The sequence below is a fragment of the Rhizomucor pusillus genome (assembly GCF_041956525.1).
Source record: "Rhizomucor pusillus strain CBS 183.67 unplaced genomic scaffold VTP01scaffold_15, whole genome shotgun sequence".
NCBI lineage: Eukaryota > Fungi > Mucoromycota > Mucoromycetes > Mucorales > Lichtheimiaceae > Rhizomucor > Rhizomucor pusillus.
The window spans coordinates 498,756-515,193 of NW_027192157.1; the positions used below are offsets into that span (position 1 = coordinate 498,756).

At 44.0% G+C, this 16,438-nt stretch overlaps 7 protein-coding genes across 7 annotated transcripts; 4 read left to right on the top strand and 3 right to left on the bottom strand.

The window, feature by feature from the left end:
* Positions 1-473: 473 nt before the first annotated feature.
* On the top strand, positions 474-3,112 carry VTP01DRAFT_3182 (uncharacterized protein; the record flags this gene model as incomplete). The annotated part of the gene is made up of 5 exons (XM_069381725.1): positions 474-792; positions 851-1,092; positions 1,161-1,376; positions 1,445-1,954; positions 2,024-3,112. 5 exons carry the CDS (start codon positions 474-476, stop codon positions 3,110-3,112), a joined length of 2,376 nt encoding a protein of 791 aa, XP_069236829.1.
* An 85-nt stretch (positions 3,113-3,197) lies between these two features.
* VTP01DRAFT_3183 (uncharacterized protein) lies at positions 3,198-4,028 on the top strand (the record flags this gene model as incomplete). The annotated part of the gene is made up of 2 exons (XM_069381726.1): positions 3,198-3,897; positions 3,961-4,028. 2 exons carry the CDS (start codon positions 3,198-3,200, stop codon positions 4,026-4,028), a joined length of 768 nt encoding a protein of 255 aa, XP_069236830.1.
* A 59-nt stretch (positions 4,029-4,087) lies between these two features.
* Positions 4,088-4,994, bottom strand: VTP01DRAFT_3184 (uncharacterized protein; the record flags this gene model as incomplete). Its single annotated transcript, XM_069381727.1, has 3 exons — positions 4,088-4,405; positions 4,471-4,529; positions 4,586-4,994. The coding sequence occupies 3 exons, from the start codon at positions 4,992-4,994 to the stop codon at positions 4,088-4,090; spliced, it is 786 nt and encodes a 261-aa protein (XP_069236831.1).
* A 697-nt stretch (positions 4,995-5,691) lies between these two features.
* VTP01DRAFT_3185 (uncharacterized protein) lies at positions 5,692-10,392 on the bottom strand (the record flags this gene model as incomplete). Its single annotated transcript, XM_069381728.1, has 19 exons — positions 5,692-6,100; positions 6,159-6,307; positions 6,377-6,541; positions 6,603-6,765; positions 6,825-6,972; positions 7,028-7,183; positions 7,244-7,454; positions 7,526-7,587; positions 7,657-7,788; positions 7,844-7,916; positions 7,981-8,138; positions 8,203-8,382; positions 8,436-8,688; positions 8,743-8,952; positions 9,011-9,426; positions 9,484-9,606; positions 9,669-9,864; positions 9,934-10,175; positions 10,239-10,392. The coding sequence occupies 19 exons, from the start codon at positions 10,390-10,392 to the stop codon at positions 5,692-5,694; spliced, it is 3,600 nt and encodes a 1,199-aa protein (XP_069236832.1).
* Positions 10,393-10,454: 62 nt separating this feature from the next.
* On the top strand, positions 10,455-10,999 carry VTP01DRAFT_3186 (uncharacterized protein; the record flags this gene model as incomplete). The annotated part of the gene is made up of 2 exons (XM_069381729.1): positions 10,455-10,865; positions 10,925-10,999. 2 exons carry the CDS (start codon positions 10,455-10,457, stop codon positions 10,997-10,999), a joined length of 486 nt encoding a protein of 161 aa, XP_069236833.1.
* Positions 11,000-11,150: 151 nt separating this feature from the next.
* On the bottom strand, positions 11,151-12,884 carry VTP01DRAFT_3187 (uncharacterized protein; the record flags this gene model as incomplete). Its single annotated transcript, XM_069381730.1, has 8 exons — positions 11,151-11,473; positions 11,541-11,607; positions 11,668-11,769; positions 11,837-11,895; positions 11,960-11,968; positions 12,041-12,131; positions 12,197-12,509; positions 12,571-12,884. The coding sequence occupies 8 exons, from the start codon at positions 12,882-12,884 to the stop codon at positions 11,151-11,153; spliced, it is 1,278 nt and encodes a 425-aa protein (XP_069236834.1).
* Positions 12,885-14,876: 1,992 nt separating this feature from the next.
* On the top strand, positions 14,877-15,077 carry VTP01DRAFT_3188 (uncharacterized protein; the record flags this gene model as incomplete). The annotated part of the gene is made up of 1 exon (XM_069381731.1): positions 14,877-15,077. The coding sequence occupies one exon, from the start codon at positions 14,877-14,879 to the stop codon at positions 15,075-15,077; it is 201 nt and encodes a 66-aa protein (XP_069236835.1).
* Between the last annotated feature and the right edge of the window lie 1,361 nt (positions 15,078-16,438).

Consider the following 16,438-nt stretch of genomic DNA (forward strand, 5'->3'; position numbering starts at 1 on the left):
TCAGATACAGTGGTCGCGCGACAAAGAAAGCTACATCGCGGCATGGAGCTTATGAAAATGCATGCTCCCAATTGGTTATCTTTTATGTGCAATTTCTCTCATTGAGCTACACTATTCTATATAGGATAAGCTTGTTGTAAGGTACTTAGGTAGTATAGGAAGGCAAACAAATATTCAGCATGTAGTCGTCGGTCTATTGTATCACAGCAAAGCCTCTTGTCTCGCCATTGTCTACATTTTATTGCAGTGTAGAGTATTTATAATTTGGAACGTGGATATCAACACATGGAAAGGTGTTTAGCAAAGCAAAGGATACTTTCCATATCCATTCTTATATCAGAGCCTTTATCCAGGCGCACATTTAAAATTCCAAAATCGGTGCGGGCGGGCTCAAATTTTTTGTTTGGCAGTGGCTGTAAAAAGAGAACACGACGACGTTGGCGGCACACTCTCCCCTTGACCTTTCCACAGCAATGTCTCGGTTCTTCCGTTCTGCTTCTGACAGCGAATCCGACACTGAATCTGACGAGTCTTTCATTTCTGATGAGGAGTTGTCCTCTGAGGAGGAAGAATTCTCTGAGGAGGAAGAGGAGCAGATACAAGGCCAGCAACCTAAAAAGTCTCGTTTCTTGAAGGGAGTCGGCACCGATTCCGAAGAAGAATCAGACGAAGAAGAAGGTCAGAAACGCCAAGTCAAGTCTCAAAAAGACAAGCGTTTGGATGAAATCCAGAACTCTGCCAGATTGATCGAGAATGGTTTGAAGAACAACGATTGGGGTCTCATTTCCAATGGTATGCACGGGAATACAGAACGCTACGCTGCGGAACCTCTGATAGAATCCGTGTATAGAATTCGACAAGTTGACTACTGGCGTCACCAAGGTCACCACTGGCTTTGACAGCATCCCAGTTCCAAAGTTCTACATCAAAACCATTGTTGATCTTGAGGAAGCCATCCAGGAAATGGCACAAAAGGAGAAAGCCTCGAAGAAGAAGGCTAACAGCGGCAACTTCAAATCCATGAATGCTGTTCGTCAAAAGTTGAAGAAGATCTCCAAGCAATACGATGCTCTCATCACTGCATACAAGAAGGTACATGGAGACAACCGCGAAAATATTTGCAACCACGAATAGGTATATTAAGCTGGTTTGTCGTGTAGAACCCTGAACAGTTTATGAAGGAAGAAGAAGAGGCCGAAGAGGAGCCAGCTCCTTCTCAACGATTGTATGCACCCGAACAGCTCGAGACTGAAGCTACAGCTGCCGATCTGGAAGGCTTCCAGTCTGTCGGCAAGGGTGGAAAGACTGTTGCTTTTACAAAGAAAGAAGACATATTTACTCGTTTGAAGGAAGTTCTTGAAGCTCGCGGCAAGAAGGTACGGTATTCGGCATATCAGTATTTTGCCTGGTCGACTGTCTAACGTATTATATTGCTTTCACGTAGAACACTGATCGTGACGAACAAATTGCAATTTTGGAAGAGTTGTTGCAAGTTGCCAAGTCTCCTTTCCAGGAAATCCTTGTTTTGCAAGCACTTATTCCATCCCGTTTCGATATCAACTTTAGCATGGTTGAGCACATGCAGGTCGATGTGTGGAAAAAGGTTGAACGCGAAATCAACTTGCTTTTAGAAATCTTGGAGAAGAACCCGGCTTTCGTCATTCGCGAGGATGCAGATGAGTTGGATTACGAGGATAAGGATATTGTCCCCAAGGCTGGCGAAACTGTCAACATTCGGGGCTCAGTCATTAGCTTGGTTGAACGTCTCGATGATGAATTTACAAAGTCTCTGCAAAGCATCGATCCCCATACGACCGATTACATCGATCGCCTGAGAGATGAACCTGCCTTGTATGCTGTCCTTGTGCGTGCCCAGTCTTATCTCGAGAAGCATAAGATGAATGAGATTTTGCCAAGAATTATTATCCGCCGTCTTGAGCACTTGTACTACAAGGTATGTTCTTGAATTATATACACGAATTTAATAACAAGTGGTAAGCTAACCATGCTCTTTTGTTGCCAGCCTGAGCAAGTTATCCAGTCGACTGAGGGCATCTCCAAGTCATTATTGCCTGACTATATCTCGTCTGATATTATCACTGCTGAAGAGCCGTCTCAACTCATCCATCAACTATGCACATACCTTTACAAGCAAGATATCTCCGTTCTTCGAACGCGAGCAATGCTTTGCCACATCTATCACTATGCACTCCACAGACACTTCCATACCGCTCGCGATATGTTACTCATGTCTCACTTGCAAGAATCAATTCATCAAGCTGATATCTCTACTCAAATTCTCTACAACCGCGTTGTCGTACAGATTGGTCTGTGCGCTTTCCGTGATGGTTTGATTAAGGAAGCACATGCTTGCTTGCAAGAAATTCAAGGATCTGGTCGCGTCAAGGAGTTGTTGGCTCAAGGTGTACAGGCACAGAGATATGGACAGCAATCGACACCCGAATTGGATCAGCTGGAACGACAACGCCAGCTTCCTTTCCACATGCACATCAACTTGGAACTTTTGGAATGTGTCTTTTTGACATGCTCTATGTTGCTTGAAATTCCTGCGCAAGCACAGGCTGGTCCTAACAGCAAGAAGACCATTTCGCGACCATTCCGCAGACTTTTGGAATACAATGAGCGTCAGGCATTCGCTGGCCCTCCTGAAAACACACGCGATCACATTATGAGCGCAGCAAAGGCTTTGGCTTCTGGCGAGTGGGAGCGTGCAAGAGACTACATTCTTGCTATCAAGATCTGGAACTTGATGCCCGAGACCCAAAAGATTAAGGACATGTTGGTACAAAAGATTCAAGAAGAGGGTCTCCGGACATATCTTTTCACATATGCATCCTACTACTCAACCATTGGTCTGTCCCAGTTGGCCTCCATGTTTGCCCTTCCTGTCTCCCGCGTATCAGCCATCGTGGCCAAGCTCATCTGGAACGAGGAATTGTCTGCTTCCCTTGACCAAGTATCACAGTCTGTGGTACTTCACCGCGTAGAACCCTCACGACTTCAAGTATTGTCACTCCAATTTGCAGAAAAGGCTGCCAACTTGGTGGATCAGAACGAACGACTGCTTACAACGGGACGAGATCGGCAGTAAAAAAAATTGACTAGATATAGTACTGGTTTTGCTAATGCAATCTTTGTTTTTTCTTTCTTCTTTCCATTTTCTTTTTGATAACAACATGTCTTCATCTCGAACATCTGTACTGTTAAAACCTTACCTGAAAAGATTCGTGTTGCAAATCCATCCAGATTTTTTTGGTCACGATGTTTCTAAACAAAAAGTAAACGCGACGTCTCTCCAACGACTGTACACTCTCTTGGAACCAGCTCTGAAGAATGAATCTCACAAATCGACAAAGACCAACAACAATGATCAAGGAATACAGTTGGAGTTTTACAGTAAATCCAAGCAACAGCATCGCGTAGTTCAGTTCTTTGAGCCAGGGCAGTCAAAGTGGGAACTTGCGCAGTCGTTCCTGAATCTGTGCCGGCAGCTTGACATTGCGGTGCAAGACAGCGATGTAGAATCAGTGCAACAAATGGTTATGCAAGAGTACAAAAAGCAGCAGATGCGACGAGGGCAACAGCAGCAGCGGCCACAGTCTCTCACGGAACAGTTTGCAAGAGCATTGTATCGACAATCGAGCCAGCGTGTTAACCACGAGTGGACAGCCGACGATATCTTGCGGACGGCCATATTTGCGCCACAAGTTGTGGATAAACGCAGTGTGGCTGAACGCTGGAGCAAATGGCTGTCAGGGTTGCAGCCGGAGTCCTGGTTCGGCAAACTGCCCGTGTGTTTCATAGCAACAAGTACAAACGTCCCGAAAGAAGCAACAAAGGGCGTGCTTGTGTTTACGCCCGATATGACCTTTCAAGGTGAGAAAGCTTTTGCATTCTCATAGTAGAAAGAACTGATTGATAACGTAATCCATAACAAAGACGTCAAACGCTATCTCCAGGAAAACTTGGAAACCAAAAAGAAAGAATATGCAGCCCGGCTAAAGTGACAGCCATGACTCAAGAGAAACGATGACAATGATGATAGATGTTCTATTATTATTATAATTCACGGCCACTTTAGAATCTCCTGCTTGATGCTATCGTCCCATCCTTCACAGAGGTCGTAATCGTCCTGTCGACTGCACATGTTCTCAACGTCGGTTGCTAGCCACAACTTTAGCGTACTCAGCATTTTAAATATCAAGTCATTAATGTACGAAGTCACTTCGGGATCCTTTTGCAAGGAACCAGCACCGTAACGTAAAATAGTGGCCCGAAGATCTTGCTTCATCCTTGGTGCGACGCTTTGGAACAAGAGACCCTTGCCGAATGCGGATTCCGTTCGTAATTGCATGCGTAGATAGTCGACAATGCGTTGCTTGATCTACATGTATGTATATGAATAAATTTCTTTGTCCTGTGCTAAATCGAGAATATGTATATACGAACCGTGTCCAAAAAGTGGCATATGGAAGGCGGGTTGCCACAAATGTAATCCATTTTCTCGCCTGGATGAAGAGTTATTAATAGCTCTAGATCTATATTTAAAAGGGAACACACGTACATTCTTCTAGTGTCCATGACTCGCCGACTGGAGGCTTTTTGCGTGTGAGCCGCGGTGGATCGTTGCAGTCACCTTTGAATGGCTGGTCGCCCGAGAACAGTGTGAGGTATATGCCGTCTGTCACGTTGAGCTGGTCCACAAAAGTCTCGAGCCCGTTCTCCAGGTTATCCCGGACACCTTGTCGCAGCACATCCTCGGGAACAAACTCGAGCAACTTTTCGGGTATGGGAACATTGTACAAGTTTTCGTAAAGCAGATCATTCAAATCGCTGACGCTGCGTTGAACTACGGGTATATATCGTTCGGCGAACGCTTCTGCTATGCTGTGTCGACATTCTGGCTCGCACGCCGAGGCTATTCCAGCGAGCGCTGTAAAGGTGCAAAGTAGCAATTTAGACTTGAATCGCATATGTTGGAAATAAGGAGAGAATGAGAGAAAAAGGATGCCCGTTTTGAGGATGGTAAAAAAGGGCGAAAATTGGCAATATGGCACACAATACCCGAAAAATTTCTAAATTTGGCTTATAGCCACTTCCTTTATCTTTTGCCTTTGCATTTTGTATGCATGTTTTTGTCACGAAGTCTTCTCGCTTACATGTATACTGCGGCTGTTGCAATAGATTTGAACGAAATGGCATCTCCAGAAGAACTATCCTTGCAAATCCGTGTCCTTTACACGCAGACATGATAAAAGGATCTCGACCTTGTCGGAGAATCGGGATGTCCCACAATCCGAGACATCTTGTCGTGAATGTAGTTGGAGTCTTCTAAGCAAATTGCTGATTAAATAGATTCAATGTAGGCAGATAGCTTTTGCAGCAACAAAATCCTGCCTACTACCTTCTATTTGAGAACTTGAAGACGACGATAGAATATTAGATATTTGCTTCTTTGGTACGAGTAGCTTAACTACTAGCGCTATCCAATAGTAACGAGATAAACCATCATGGTTGTAGGCAAACGAACATTTATCTATACATTGGAGACGTCCTGACAATACAATGGATCGCAAATATTGTTGTTATCTTTGTTGAAAACTTCCATCACAATGTTACAAGAAGATGTGATACAAATGTCAGGAAATATCCAAAAATGGGATTACAACTTTATTGCCTGTCTCGTTCTCTGATAGAGAAAAACATGGGACCCAACTCGGCGAGCCAGTATGGATCGACAGCAGTAACGCACTGCATGTACTCCTTGGAAGTCAGCACAAGTTCGTGGTATACAACATAATCTGGTGTGAAGCCAGCTCCAAACAGTGCACTTGTAGGATGAAGGTTACACTTCATGCCGGTTCTGCAGTTGACGTATTCACCAATGCCCTTGAGTCTGGCGGCCTGGTGGAAGTATGCAGAGCAAATACACTTGCGGATAACATCCCAATCAGATCCACACGAAACAAACGGCATATTGACTGTGTTCATAATATCGATAAGCTGTGACCGAACTTCACGTGCCTTGCGCATAGCTTTGGAATGAATGAAATGTTTGGTACACCAGTCATCGCGATAGCTTGAGTTTCAATGTTAGATTTTTTATGAATTCCCCTAAAGGTCTCTAAATCACTTACTTGTTTGCTTTCCACTGCATGTAAACATGCAAGAGTGTCAAGTGGTCACTTTCTGGCACAAAGAACTTTTCGCGAGCAGCGTCGCTTTCCTCCTGTCGTTCCTTTGGTCTGTAGAACACAGATGGCACCGAAAGCATAGACACAATTGTCTAACGAATACAAATTAATAAATATTTTGTTGCTAGATAAAGATCATCCCAAAATTCAATTATACTTACCACAACTTCGGCAGTGCATCCTTGCTCTTCTGCAGTGATCAACATTTTGGCAAGCGAAGGATCGAGCGGGAACTCGTTCATCTTTTTTCCAATTGGTGTCAATTCGCCATCGTTATCGAATGCACCCAGAATCCACAACTGATACATGGAGTTGAGGATATTATCCTACAAGCAAGAGAAATTCATTTAGTCGTGACCTTTGCGATCGACTTCCAACGATTTTTACCTGTGGAGGAGGATCCATGAAATCGAAATCCAACAAGTTCTTTACGCCCAGGCACTTGAGCTGCAACACGACACTGGATAGATTTGTTCTTTGAATTTCCGGAATGGTGTTGACAAACATTTCATTCCTGTAGGCCTCTTCCGTGTATAATCGATATGCAACACTGTAACGTCAAAGTTAGGAATCTGATGTTAAGCAGTTTCTTGGCCAGTTGAAACGTACCCAGGTCCAGTACGACCAGCACGACCACTGCGCTGGTTGCCGTTTGCTTGACTGATTGGAGTAATCTGAAGTGCATCCATACCAATACGAGGATTGTAGATCTTGAGTTTACAGTAACCAGAATCGACAACGTACATAATACCATCGACTGGAAACGGATTAAGTTATCAAGCTTTTTTTCTACAAGGTATTCTCCATCGTACCTGTCAACGATGTCTCTGCAATATTGGTGGCAACGATAACTTTACGTGCGTTGTTTTCTGATCGCTGGAAAATCTTAGCCTGCAGATCGGCTGGAAGTTGTGAATAGATGGGCAAAATTGCCAAAGGTGGAGGATTTTCCAGCTGTTCCATGCGTTCTATGTATTCAAATATATGAGTCAATACATGCCAGTTGAGCACATGCTAATCCGAATTACCTTTTAGTACTTGGCATGTAACTTCAATATCCTCTTGACCCGTCATGAAAACAAGAATGTCACCCATAGGCTGCGATAGATGGATAGCTAATGTCTGTTTGACAGCACTGTCGACGTAATCCTCGCAAGGTGTTTTGCTAAACATGATATCAACAGGGAAGGTTCTGCCTGGAATAAAGAAGCAAGGCGCATTTCCGAAAAATTGCGAAAACTGTTTCCATGCAAATGTTGATTAGCTACTTATAAGAACGACTGAATGTGCATGCGCGAAGACTAACTTACTCTATCAGCATTCATGGTAGCGGATGTGACGATCAGTTTAAGGTCTCTTCGTCTTTGCATGACTACAAAGAAATACATTGATTTGTTTCGTCAGGATACGTGGAAAAAGGTTGCTTACAAGAGCGGCTTACCTTTCTTGAGAATGCCCATTAGTACATCAGTATTCAATGCTCTTTCGTGAGCTTCGTCCATAATGATAGCACTGTATTGATCTAGGTCTGGAGAATGCATAGATTCACGTAGCAAAATACCGTCCGTCATATCTGCAAAATATAGGTGAGTCAAGTCGAAAAACTGTCGTCTTCCATTGCCGCTTACATTTAATAAGGGTATTCTCGGACGTCTGATCTTCAAAACGGATAGAGTAACCGACTAAATCTCCAAGCTTTGTCTAAATAATTGCTTAGCACCGTATGCTCAACTTGAAGAATCTCCTTACGCTTTTTTTTACTTACTCCGACTTCTTCAGCTACACGCTTAGCGACAGACATTGCCGCAACACGTCGAGGCTGCGTACAGCTGATTTTTCCATACTTTGTGTATCCATCTTCGTGCAAATACTGTGTCAGCTGAGTAGTCTTTCCTGAACCAGTTTCACCGACAATAATAACAACTAGCAGAGCCAAGCATATCAGAAAACGGATAGCCTTGATTCTCTGCAATAAAGGTTGCCTTACCTTGATTATCTCTAACAACCTGGAGTAGTTCTTCTCGAACCGCAAATACTGGCAAAAATTCTCTCTGCTCCCTCATAGATTTCGTACGTGCAAATTCGCTTGATGCCTCCGACGCTTTCAAGTGCGAAGCAAACTTGGAATCTTCTCCTCCACCGCCGACAACCCCACCTGCTTCGGTTTCTAAAATACCGCTAAGTCCAGATATCAAAACATTGTATAAACTGATCAAGTACCTTCTTCGGCAGGTTTGCTCTTTACGCCCATGACGTTTCCAAGCGTCGTTCCAGCCAGTTCGAACTTTGTTGCTTTTGCACGTTCAGCTTGTTCTCTCTTTTCCCGGACGAGCCTACTGCCTTTTCGTGACATAATGGCCATATCAGAGGTAGGGTCCCGGACACTTTGGACTGCTTCCAGTTGTTTAGTAAAGACTGCTTTGCCGCTCAAAAATGGTGGTTTTATATCGTGGACGAGAACATGCACTCGATTCTACAAAATTTGTCAACAAACTGCTTGAATTCAACTGAAGTTCTCGTTACAAACCTCATTGTCTTCGTTAAAATCAGTATCAACTTCTCGTCTTTGGGCTACACCGCTGCTAAGCATTCGGCTGGTCTCCCACATTTCTGTGTCACGATTATATTGTGCTTGTTTGGCAGACATTCTCTTTTGATGCTTTTGAGCCAGCTCCTCCTCCTTGCCGCGAGCTGCCATCTCGTATTCTGCAAATGGATTATGTGTTTCATCCATTGCCTTTTGTAAAAGTAAGTTAGGTACAAAGTTACTGGGAGCATATCCATCGACAACGTACCCCTGTTTCTTCCATCGAGTACCAGTCGCGATCCAATTGAGCCTGCTCGTCCTCCCATCGACGTCTATCCTCTTCATCTCCTGTGTATTCTTCAGGATACTCCAACGCTGCTTCGTCCAAAGCCGACGATCGCACAGGTGTGCCGCGGCTCCAATCCGATCTTGTAGCAGTCGATCTGCCGTATCCGCTATCAGCTCTAGGCGTTGAAAGTCTGCTAAGTGGACGTCCCGGCGTAGGTGGCTCACTTCGTCTGCTGGGTGTCATGCTAGACCACTGGCTGCGTTTGAACAGACCTCCTCGACGAGGCGTCTCCCCACCACTTTGTGGAGTGGCAGATGCTGCTCTTTCTCTACGATTGTCGCGGCTGTCTGCTTCGTCGTCCCAATCGCTTCGTCGCTTTTCATTCCGTTCATAAACTAGATCGAAGATCTGTTAGTACCCATAATTTCCCTCAATATTGATTTGAGCCCTACCTCTCTCTTTTTCTCTTCGCTTCCGATATTCCATTCTCTCCATAGCTTCTCTCGATAATCCTCCACCGTGCGACGGTGTCTCCATCCTTGAAGATCGATATCTAGACTGTCTTTTGGTTATATCTAAAGAGTAAAAGCATTAGAAATCAGTGAAAGATGATACATATCTCAGAGATAATGCGTACCCTGATCTTCATCTTCTTTGGTCTGCTCGTCATCGTAAGATACGGGCATTACTTTAATCTTCTTTGGAGCATGGTCTTCGGTGCTACTCTGTTTCTTTGCCGCTTCAGCCGCCCGTTTCTTGTTTGCGAGTTCGTCCAAACCAAATAGTGATTGTCTTGGTGCTCGAGGTGCAGGTGCTTTAAAGATAGGACGTTGCTTTTGGAAAACGATGAAAAGTCTCAGCATGCTGGTAAGTATCATCCTCTCCACATTCTAACATCTCACCTCATCAGGTTTTGAAGACTTGTTACGAGTGATGAGTCCACCGGGCAAGTTATTGCCTAGCATCAAGACTTCGCTGCGAGTCGCTTCATCTGCCATCGATGTCGGTTTATGCGCCGCCGCATTGTTGGTGGTATTATTGTTGGTTTTTCGAGCACTCATTTTTGTTTCTTGGAGGTAATCGTTGATTTTTGTGAATATCTCGAAAAGCATCTCGCGCTTGAATCGACCAAACGTTTGGCAGGCTGCAATGAGGAAAAATGGTATAAGTTGTTGTCACCAATCTCGATTCTCGAGGTCGAACTTGCCTGTTACGAATTTATCAAAGTTCTTGTCATTTTGTGCCAGCTGGATGACTCGTACTGCTAATCGATCATTTGGATTCGTCAGATTGAGTGCCTGTGACAGCTCGATCGCGAGATCGTGGGTGAATTTGTCGACACTTTCTTGACGATCGGCCATGGTCGGTGGTGAAAGCGCAAGGAAGGTTTTCCCAAGTCGGAACTTGGGAAGTATTCGCTTTAATGGCAGTTCCTGCTCAGCGCACCAAAGTACGTTTTCTTTCTCTCTTTATGGTCGATCATGATCGACTGTGCTATGCAATCAGCGATTACAGTCAACTACTAGCAGAAGCCGCAACCCCTCGAGTCGAAGATTGGCCGTCCTTTGTCCTCAACAACTGTGCCAAATATTGCCTTTACATCGAAACAGAGCTGTTGACACTATCAGAGGAGGAAGCTGAAACGTGCCGCGTAAAAGCAGCCAGTCTATGCAAAAGTCCTATACCATCCTTAGACGACCTTCGACATGCACTGCGCTACCTCTACTTGACGCTTATCAACAATGTCTATCTTCCGAATGAGTTATACTGGATGATCTGTTCGACGTATGAATTTTTGGATGTCGCGGGAGGCAGACAAAAGGCGCTCTTGGAAGTACGCATATAGAACCAACTTTACATAAAGCAAGAACTTTACTAATCAATATTCGATAGGATTTGACGAAAATCTCGAGCAGAAATGCATTGAATAATATCTTGGAAGAAATGGAAAAGATACTACAAGAGTAGATCGTGACAGGGCAAGACTGGGATTGCAAGCATATGTCATTGAACAGCGACGCTGATGCCTGCGTATCGAGAACGAGTGGGAAAAAACAAACTTCAGTCGCAAATGTATAAGCACAGTCTTCCAAAAACTGTGTATCATTTAATTGTACATTTAAGAAACATTACTTTGCGGCAATGGATAGAAGATAGGAGTGCACTGGATACCAGCAGTGGCATTGTTGGCCAAGTTCTCGCATTCGTAGATAGGCTTGTGGCCAAGGTTGTAGGGCTTGATATCGATATTTTCAAAGTGGAAGTCCTGGCAAGGAGTCAATGCAGAGCAAATAATGTCGGCAACGACGTCGCCGGCCTTCTTGCTAGCAGAGCCCTTCACGTTCTTGAAAGTGGCGGCGGAGATTTTGATCTCGGAGGGGTTTGCAAGGCACTCGTCCTCGGGAGTGTTGAAATAGCACTGGTCAATGGTGATAGGGTGGTCTAATGGGTTCAGTAGTGTTAGCAGCGACGGGCATTGTTTTGATTTCGCTAATCAATCCATGCTAGCCAGAGTTGGTAACTGTGAAATCGATGTATGAGATGTTCTTGACATAACCTTGAGGATGGTTGGACCACTGGATCGTTATTCTTGTTAGCAACATCGCCCAGACATTGCTTTACAGCTGTTTACTTACGGTCTTGACACGAGCACCGTTCTGGCAGTTGTCGCAAGTAACGTTCTTGACATATATATTTTCGACATAATCAGGTTTGGTCAAGTCTTTACCCAAAGAGCCCTACAAGACAAAATGCTGTTTTCAGTATCCTGACAAACTCTTAAAGCCTTGACAATTGATTCGTTACCACAGAGATACCGTGAGAGCCGTTGCAGTACAAGTTCTCAATGCGGATGTTTGTGCAGTCTATTATTCGAATCTATTAGCTCCCGAAAACCAATCGACGAGCAAAGGCTTTCAAAATGCTTACTTGTCTTGACTATATTGATGTGATTGACGCAAATTAGCTCTTGAACTGGCAAATCATTTAAGGATTTTTATATCTACTTACTGGAGACACAGTCATCAGCATTGTTGATGTATGAGCTGGTGACTCTAATGTCTTGGACATTGCTGAAATCCCAGCCATCGGTGTTGTGAGGCTAGATTATTCAATGCAGCAATGTCAGTAAATAGAATAAAATACACAATATGCATCTACATTTACCTTTTCACCGTGGACCAGATCGACATCGTGGATATAGATATCCTCAAAGTTGACATTCTTGGATTCAAGGACGTAAAAGTTCCAGTTAGGAGAGTTGATGAGACGCATACCGCGGACATCGAGGTTTTCGGCATAGAATGCCATCATGACAGGACGGTTGGAAGGCAAAGGATCCAGGTACCAACACTCTTCACCTGAACCGTGGATCTCACCGCCTTTTCCGGTCACTTTGATGTTCTTGCCCTTGATGATGAAAAAGCTGCTGACGCCCTGGACACCATTCTCAATTGGAGGAGTCGTGTCATTGTATTTCCTGAAGCGTTAGAGTGTTAGAATGGAGAAACAACGATAAGCATGTTATTCCTTATACTTGCATGTTGAAGGGATACTTTAGATTGCCCTCAAAGATGATCTCGACGTTGTTAAGTTCTGGGGTGACAATAACGTCGCCGAGTACGTAGTTTTTACCCTTGGAAAAAACGACGCGACCGCCATCCTTGCATTTTTCGAAAGCATCCAAGATAGCTGCAGAGTCATCCTGGCCGTTATGCTTGATTAGGCATTTGCGATAGGGACCAGCAGCACTAGGCTGCTGGCGCCAGCAAGTAACAGCAGGGCAGAGGTGAGAATGGAACGCATAGCAGAGATGTGATGAGTGACTTTGTATGACGAAGCAAAGATCTGCCATCGCCAACCGTCAGATTATGCTTTATATATTTTTTTCTCGTTCATGCTAACGTGAGATTTTCTACAGTGTCAAAATTTCCCCTTTTCTTCTCCACACTGCTATTCTCGGACGACGAACTGGGGAAAATGTGGGGGAATGTTTGCATGTGGGAAAGTCGATGTACTATGTCGCACGTGTGTAACGAGGAGAAAATCTTGTTCTGTCCTTTGGCTGAGGCTATAGGCCGAAAGCCTGTCTCTATTATCCGAGTCCACAAAGGATAGTTTGACTGGCCTTCTCTTCCACCCTTTCCTTCGGATCTCATCATATGATGATAACCATTATGTATTACAGACATTTCCTTTTAAATTTCGGCTATGTAAAGAAAACATAGTAACACTGTCAAACTCTCCTCTGTTGGCTCGGATAATAGAAATAGGCTTTTGGCCTATAGCCTCAGCCAAAGGACTGTTATAAACCTCTTTCACGTTCTAAGCACCGGGACTAAAATGCGAAGGAGTGCCGGATCAATGCCTGGTAGTCTTCTCGAGTGAATTGCGCAGATGCACGGCTGACCGGGTAGTTCTCCTGCCAGACGTGGAGTCCCAGAATTCTGTGATGAAAGCTGCACTTTGTTGAATGAAGATTGGCAGGTATATCCGTATATGATATGTGTAGACGAAGCTTCTTGCTGGCGCTATTCTTATCGAAGGAACGAAAGCGCTCCTCATCAACTGTGATGAAGTGTATGGAAGAAGGGGGTGCGTGGATGCACACTGCGAGAGATACCTGTCAGCAAATGATGGCAAGAATTCTTCTTTGCACACATGTATGGGGTTGCGGTACGACGGTGTTAGTGTGAAGCGATTAAATGAAGACGACGTGATGTAGCTGATCAAATTTTCTGGTTACTTCATCTGTCCTTTTCGCCAGCACTATTCGAGTTTCCGTTGCACCACATATGCCGCTATTCGAGCCAAATGAAAACACGAGCATATATTTGGACAAGAAATCAGTGCAGCAGGTGCAACAAATGCTGGAGAAAAGAGAAGGTTGTCGACGAGTGGATCCCAACAATATAATATACCAATTGCGCCAATACGATCCAAGTTTCATTGCCAGTCCACCTATACACTCTGTCGCGCATTCTTGGATTTCACAAACACTCATATACTCAAAAGCCCTATATCATTTGGACACTTGCTGATGCAGATAGTACGCGTTACTGTGAAAGAGATATCAAGCATGTTTCCAGGTTGTTTCAATTTGTTGCAATCAGCGTGCGAACAAAAGGAAGCGAGGCCATGCTGTCGAAGTTTGATGTTCAAAACGCAGTCTCTCTGTGCAAATCTGACAGCGCACGTTCCAAACTTTTGCAGTAGCTGCTGGAGGTATTTGGTGAAAAGGAACCAATCAAAATTATTGGAAACCAACAATCAAGAGAGAACTGGTTCTTTTTGGTTTATTCGAACGAAATGGGTTTATTTATACCGTACAAAATACTGCTGCGGTAGTGAAGGCACTGGAAAGTGCTCGTGGATATCAGTGCTTGCTAAGTTCCTCTGGATATTGCTAGGTGCTGGGGTTATAGGCATCCCTATAACACCGACTCAATTACATTTCCCGCACTGTACGTATGTGTGTATACCACACTCTTTTATTCTCAAATGCGCGCCTTTTACAAGAAATTAGAATGTATCCAATCAGTATATTACATGTCATTTTCTTGCATTTTTTCCGATAGTCTTTCTAAGTCCTCGCTATCTATGAGCGCCTTTAAGCCTATTAAGCTACGTACCGGCTATGTGCATGTAACGATAGCAAAGTCAAATAGCTATGAGAGTACAAACTATCGTAAAACTTTATTCATTCATTAGAAATATAGTGTCGTTCAGTTCACCTTAAGTACGTCAACGATGTATCCAGAAACCAACACGAGGAGTCGGCACGGCCGGTTCCTAACGATCAGTTCCCCCAGGTTTTCCCTCTACTGTGTCGTAACACAGGTACCCAATGCCTCACCGTAAGAGCCGCAACTACTTCGACATCCTCAACGATGATGATCCAGCCGCAATCTTCAGAATCCCCCCTCCCGATGAGAAACGTGAGCTACGACAGAAACTTCGTAATGCCGAAAAGAGTCGCGACTTTTACCGTCAAGCGTCTGCCCGTCAACAAGGTACCGAGTTTGCCATGGTTACAGGATCTGCTTAGGCATGTAAATGTTATCTTCTCGCTTCAGAAGCGTGAAAATGCTTGGATTGATATACATTAAAATCGATAGCTAAATTAGACATGTACCAAAGAAAAGCTCCATCATCGTGGTTTATTGCTCAGTTTTCTTTGCTCGATTTTTTAGTTCATGATTTTTCGTGAAAACTCGCTGCCTCTAATTTCTAATCATCGCCGAGCATATACTTTATAGGATGAGAAACCGTGCGAGCAATAGCAAAGGAAATTATAGCTGCTATTACACAGAGAGATCCTCTCTCTTTCTTATTGCTATCTGATGCATGCACCGAATGTATAATATTGAGACATTGCGGGTCGCTCTTGTATGCTTGGTATCATTTGTTGTGAGCCAACCCCAGGCAAAAGGTCCCAGTTAGCAGAAGTTTAAGCTGAAGGACGATCCACCGAGCCTCGGGATTGCTTTGGCACTTGGCTGACGCGTCCACTCCAAAAATGAGCAGACTAGAAAGCAAACTTTTCGAAAGACATCTTATAGAAACTATACAAAGCGTATATAATTCCATTCAGCAGCAAACTCATACCACTGCGAGATCATTAGTTCAAATACATATATGCAAAGCCATGTAAAAGTTGTTTTACATAATTTACTTTGGGATGCTGTAAATGAGTCCGTTGCGAAATTCAACTTACCGCTCTGCACAATAATAGTGTGATCCAGTTCAGTGAAGTGCTAAAGTTTTTCCGAGGTGTATCTAATGCAACGCCTGAACACGCAGCTATCAGCAAATATTGCGACATTTTGCAACAACTTGGTAAATTTCTCCCATCAGCGGTGCACAAGATTTCCGATGGAAAACTGGGCAGTGGAAAGGCAACAGTGCGAGATTATCAGCGCGGAAAAGTGGAGCTTATCAGAAGGAATTGACTATTATGCACTAGGATACTAGCTCATGTGCTGTTATTCCTCATCATAGTAAGCGGTTGCGCCATGTATCTCGATCGTGCTAAACGAATGAGGTCCGTGTTGCACGATTCCCAAAACCCGGGACAGTGCGCGGAAAAGTGAAAATTGCTGACGAAAAAGAATTGGATCAATACAAGAACAAACCAGAGAATTAAGTTGTTGGTACATTTAATGAACAAGAAGCAGCTACAAGTAGTATCGTAATATGCACCTCGATGTAGAACTCTGACTTCAAAATGATGCGCCGGGATATTTGGCCCGTTAACAGCGGTTTGCGGGGAAGTTCTGGGACTGGGCCGAGACAATTGCATGTTCAATTCCAGAAATCGCGCCATCCGAACGCTATTAATCACAATACAATGATAGATAAGATAGCAGATACGTATATATATATATATATATATATATATATATATAT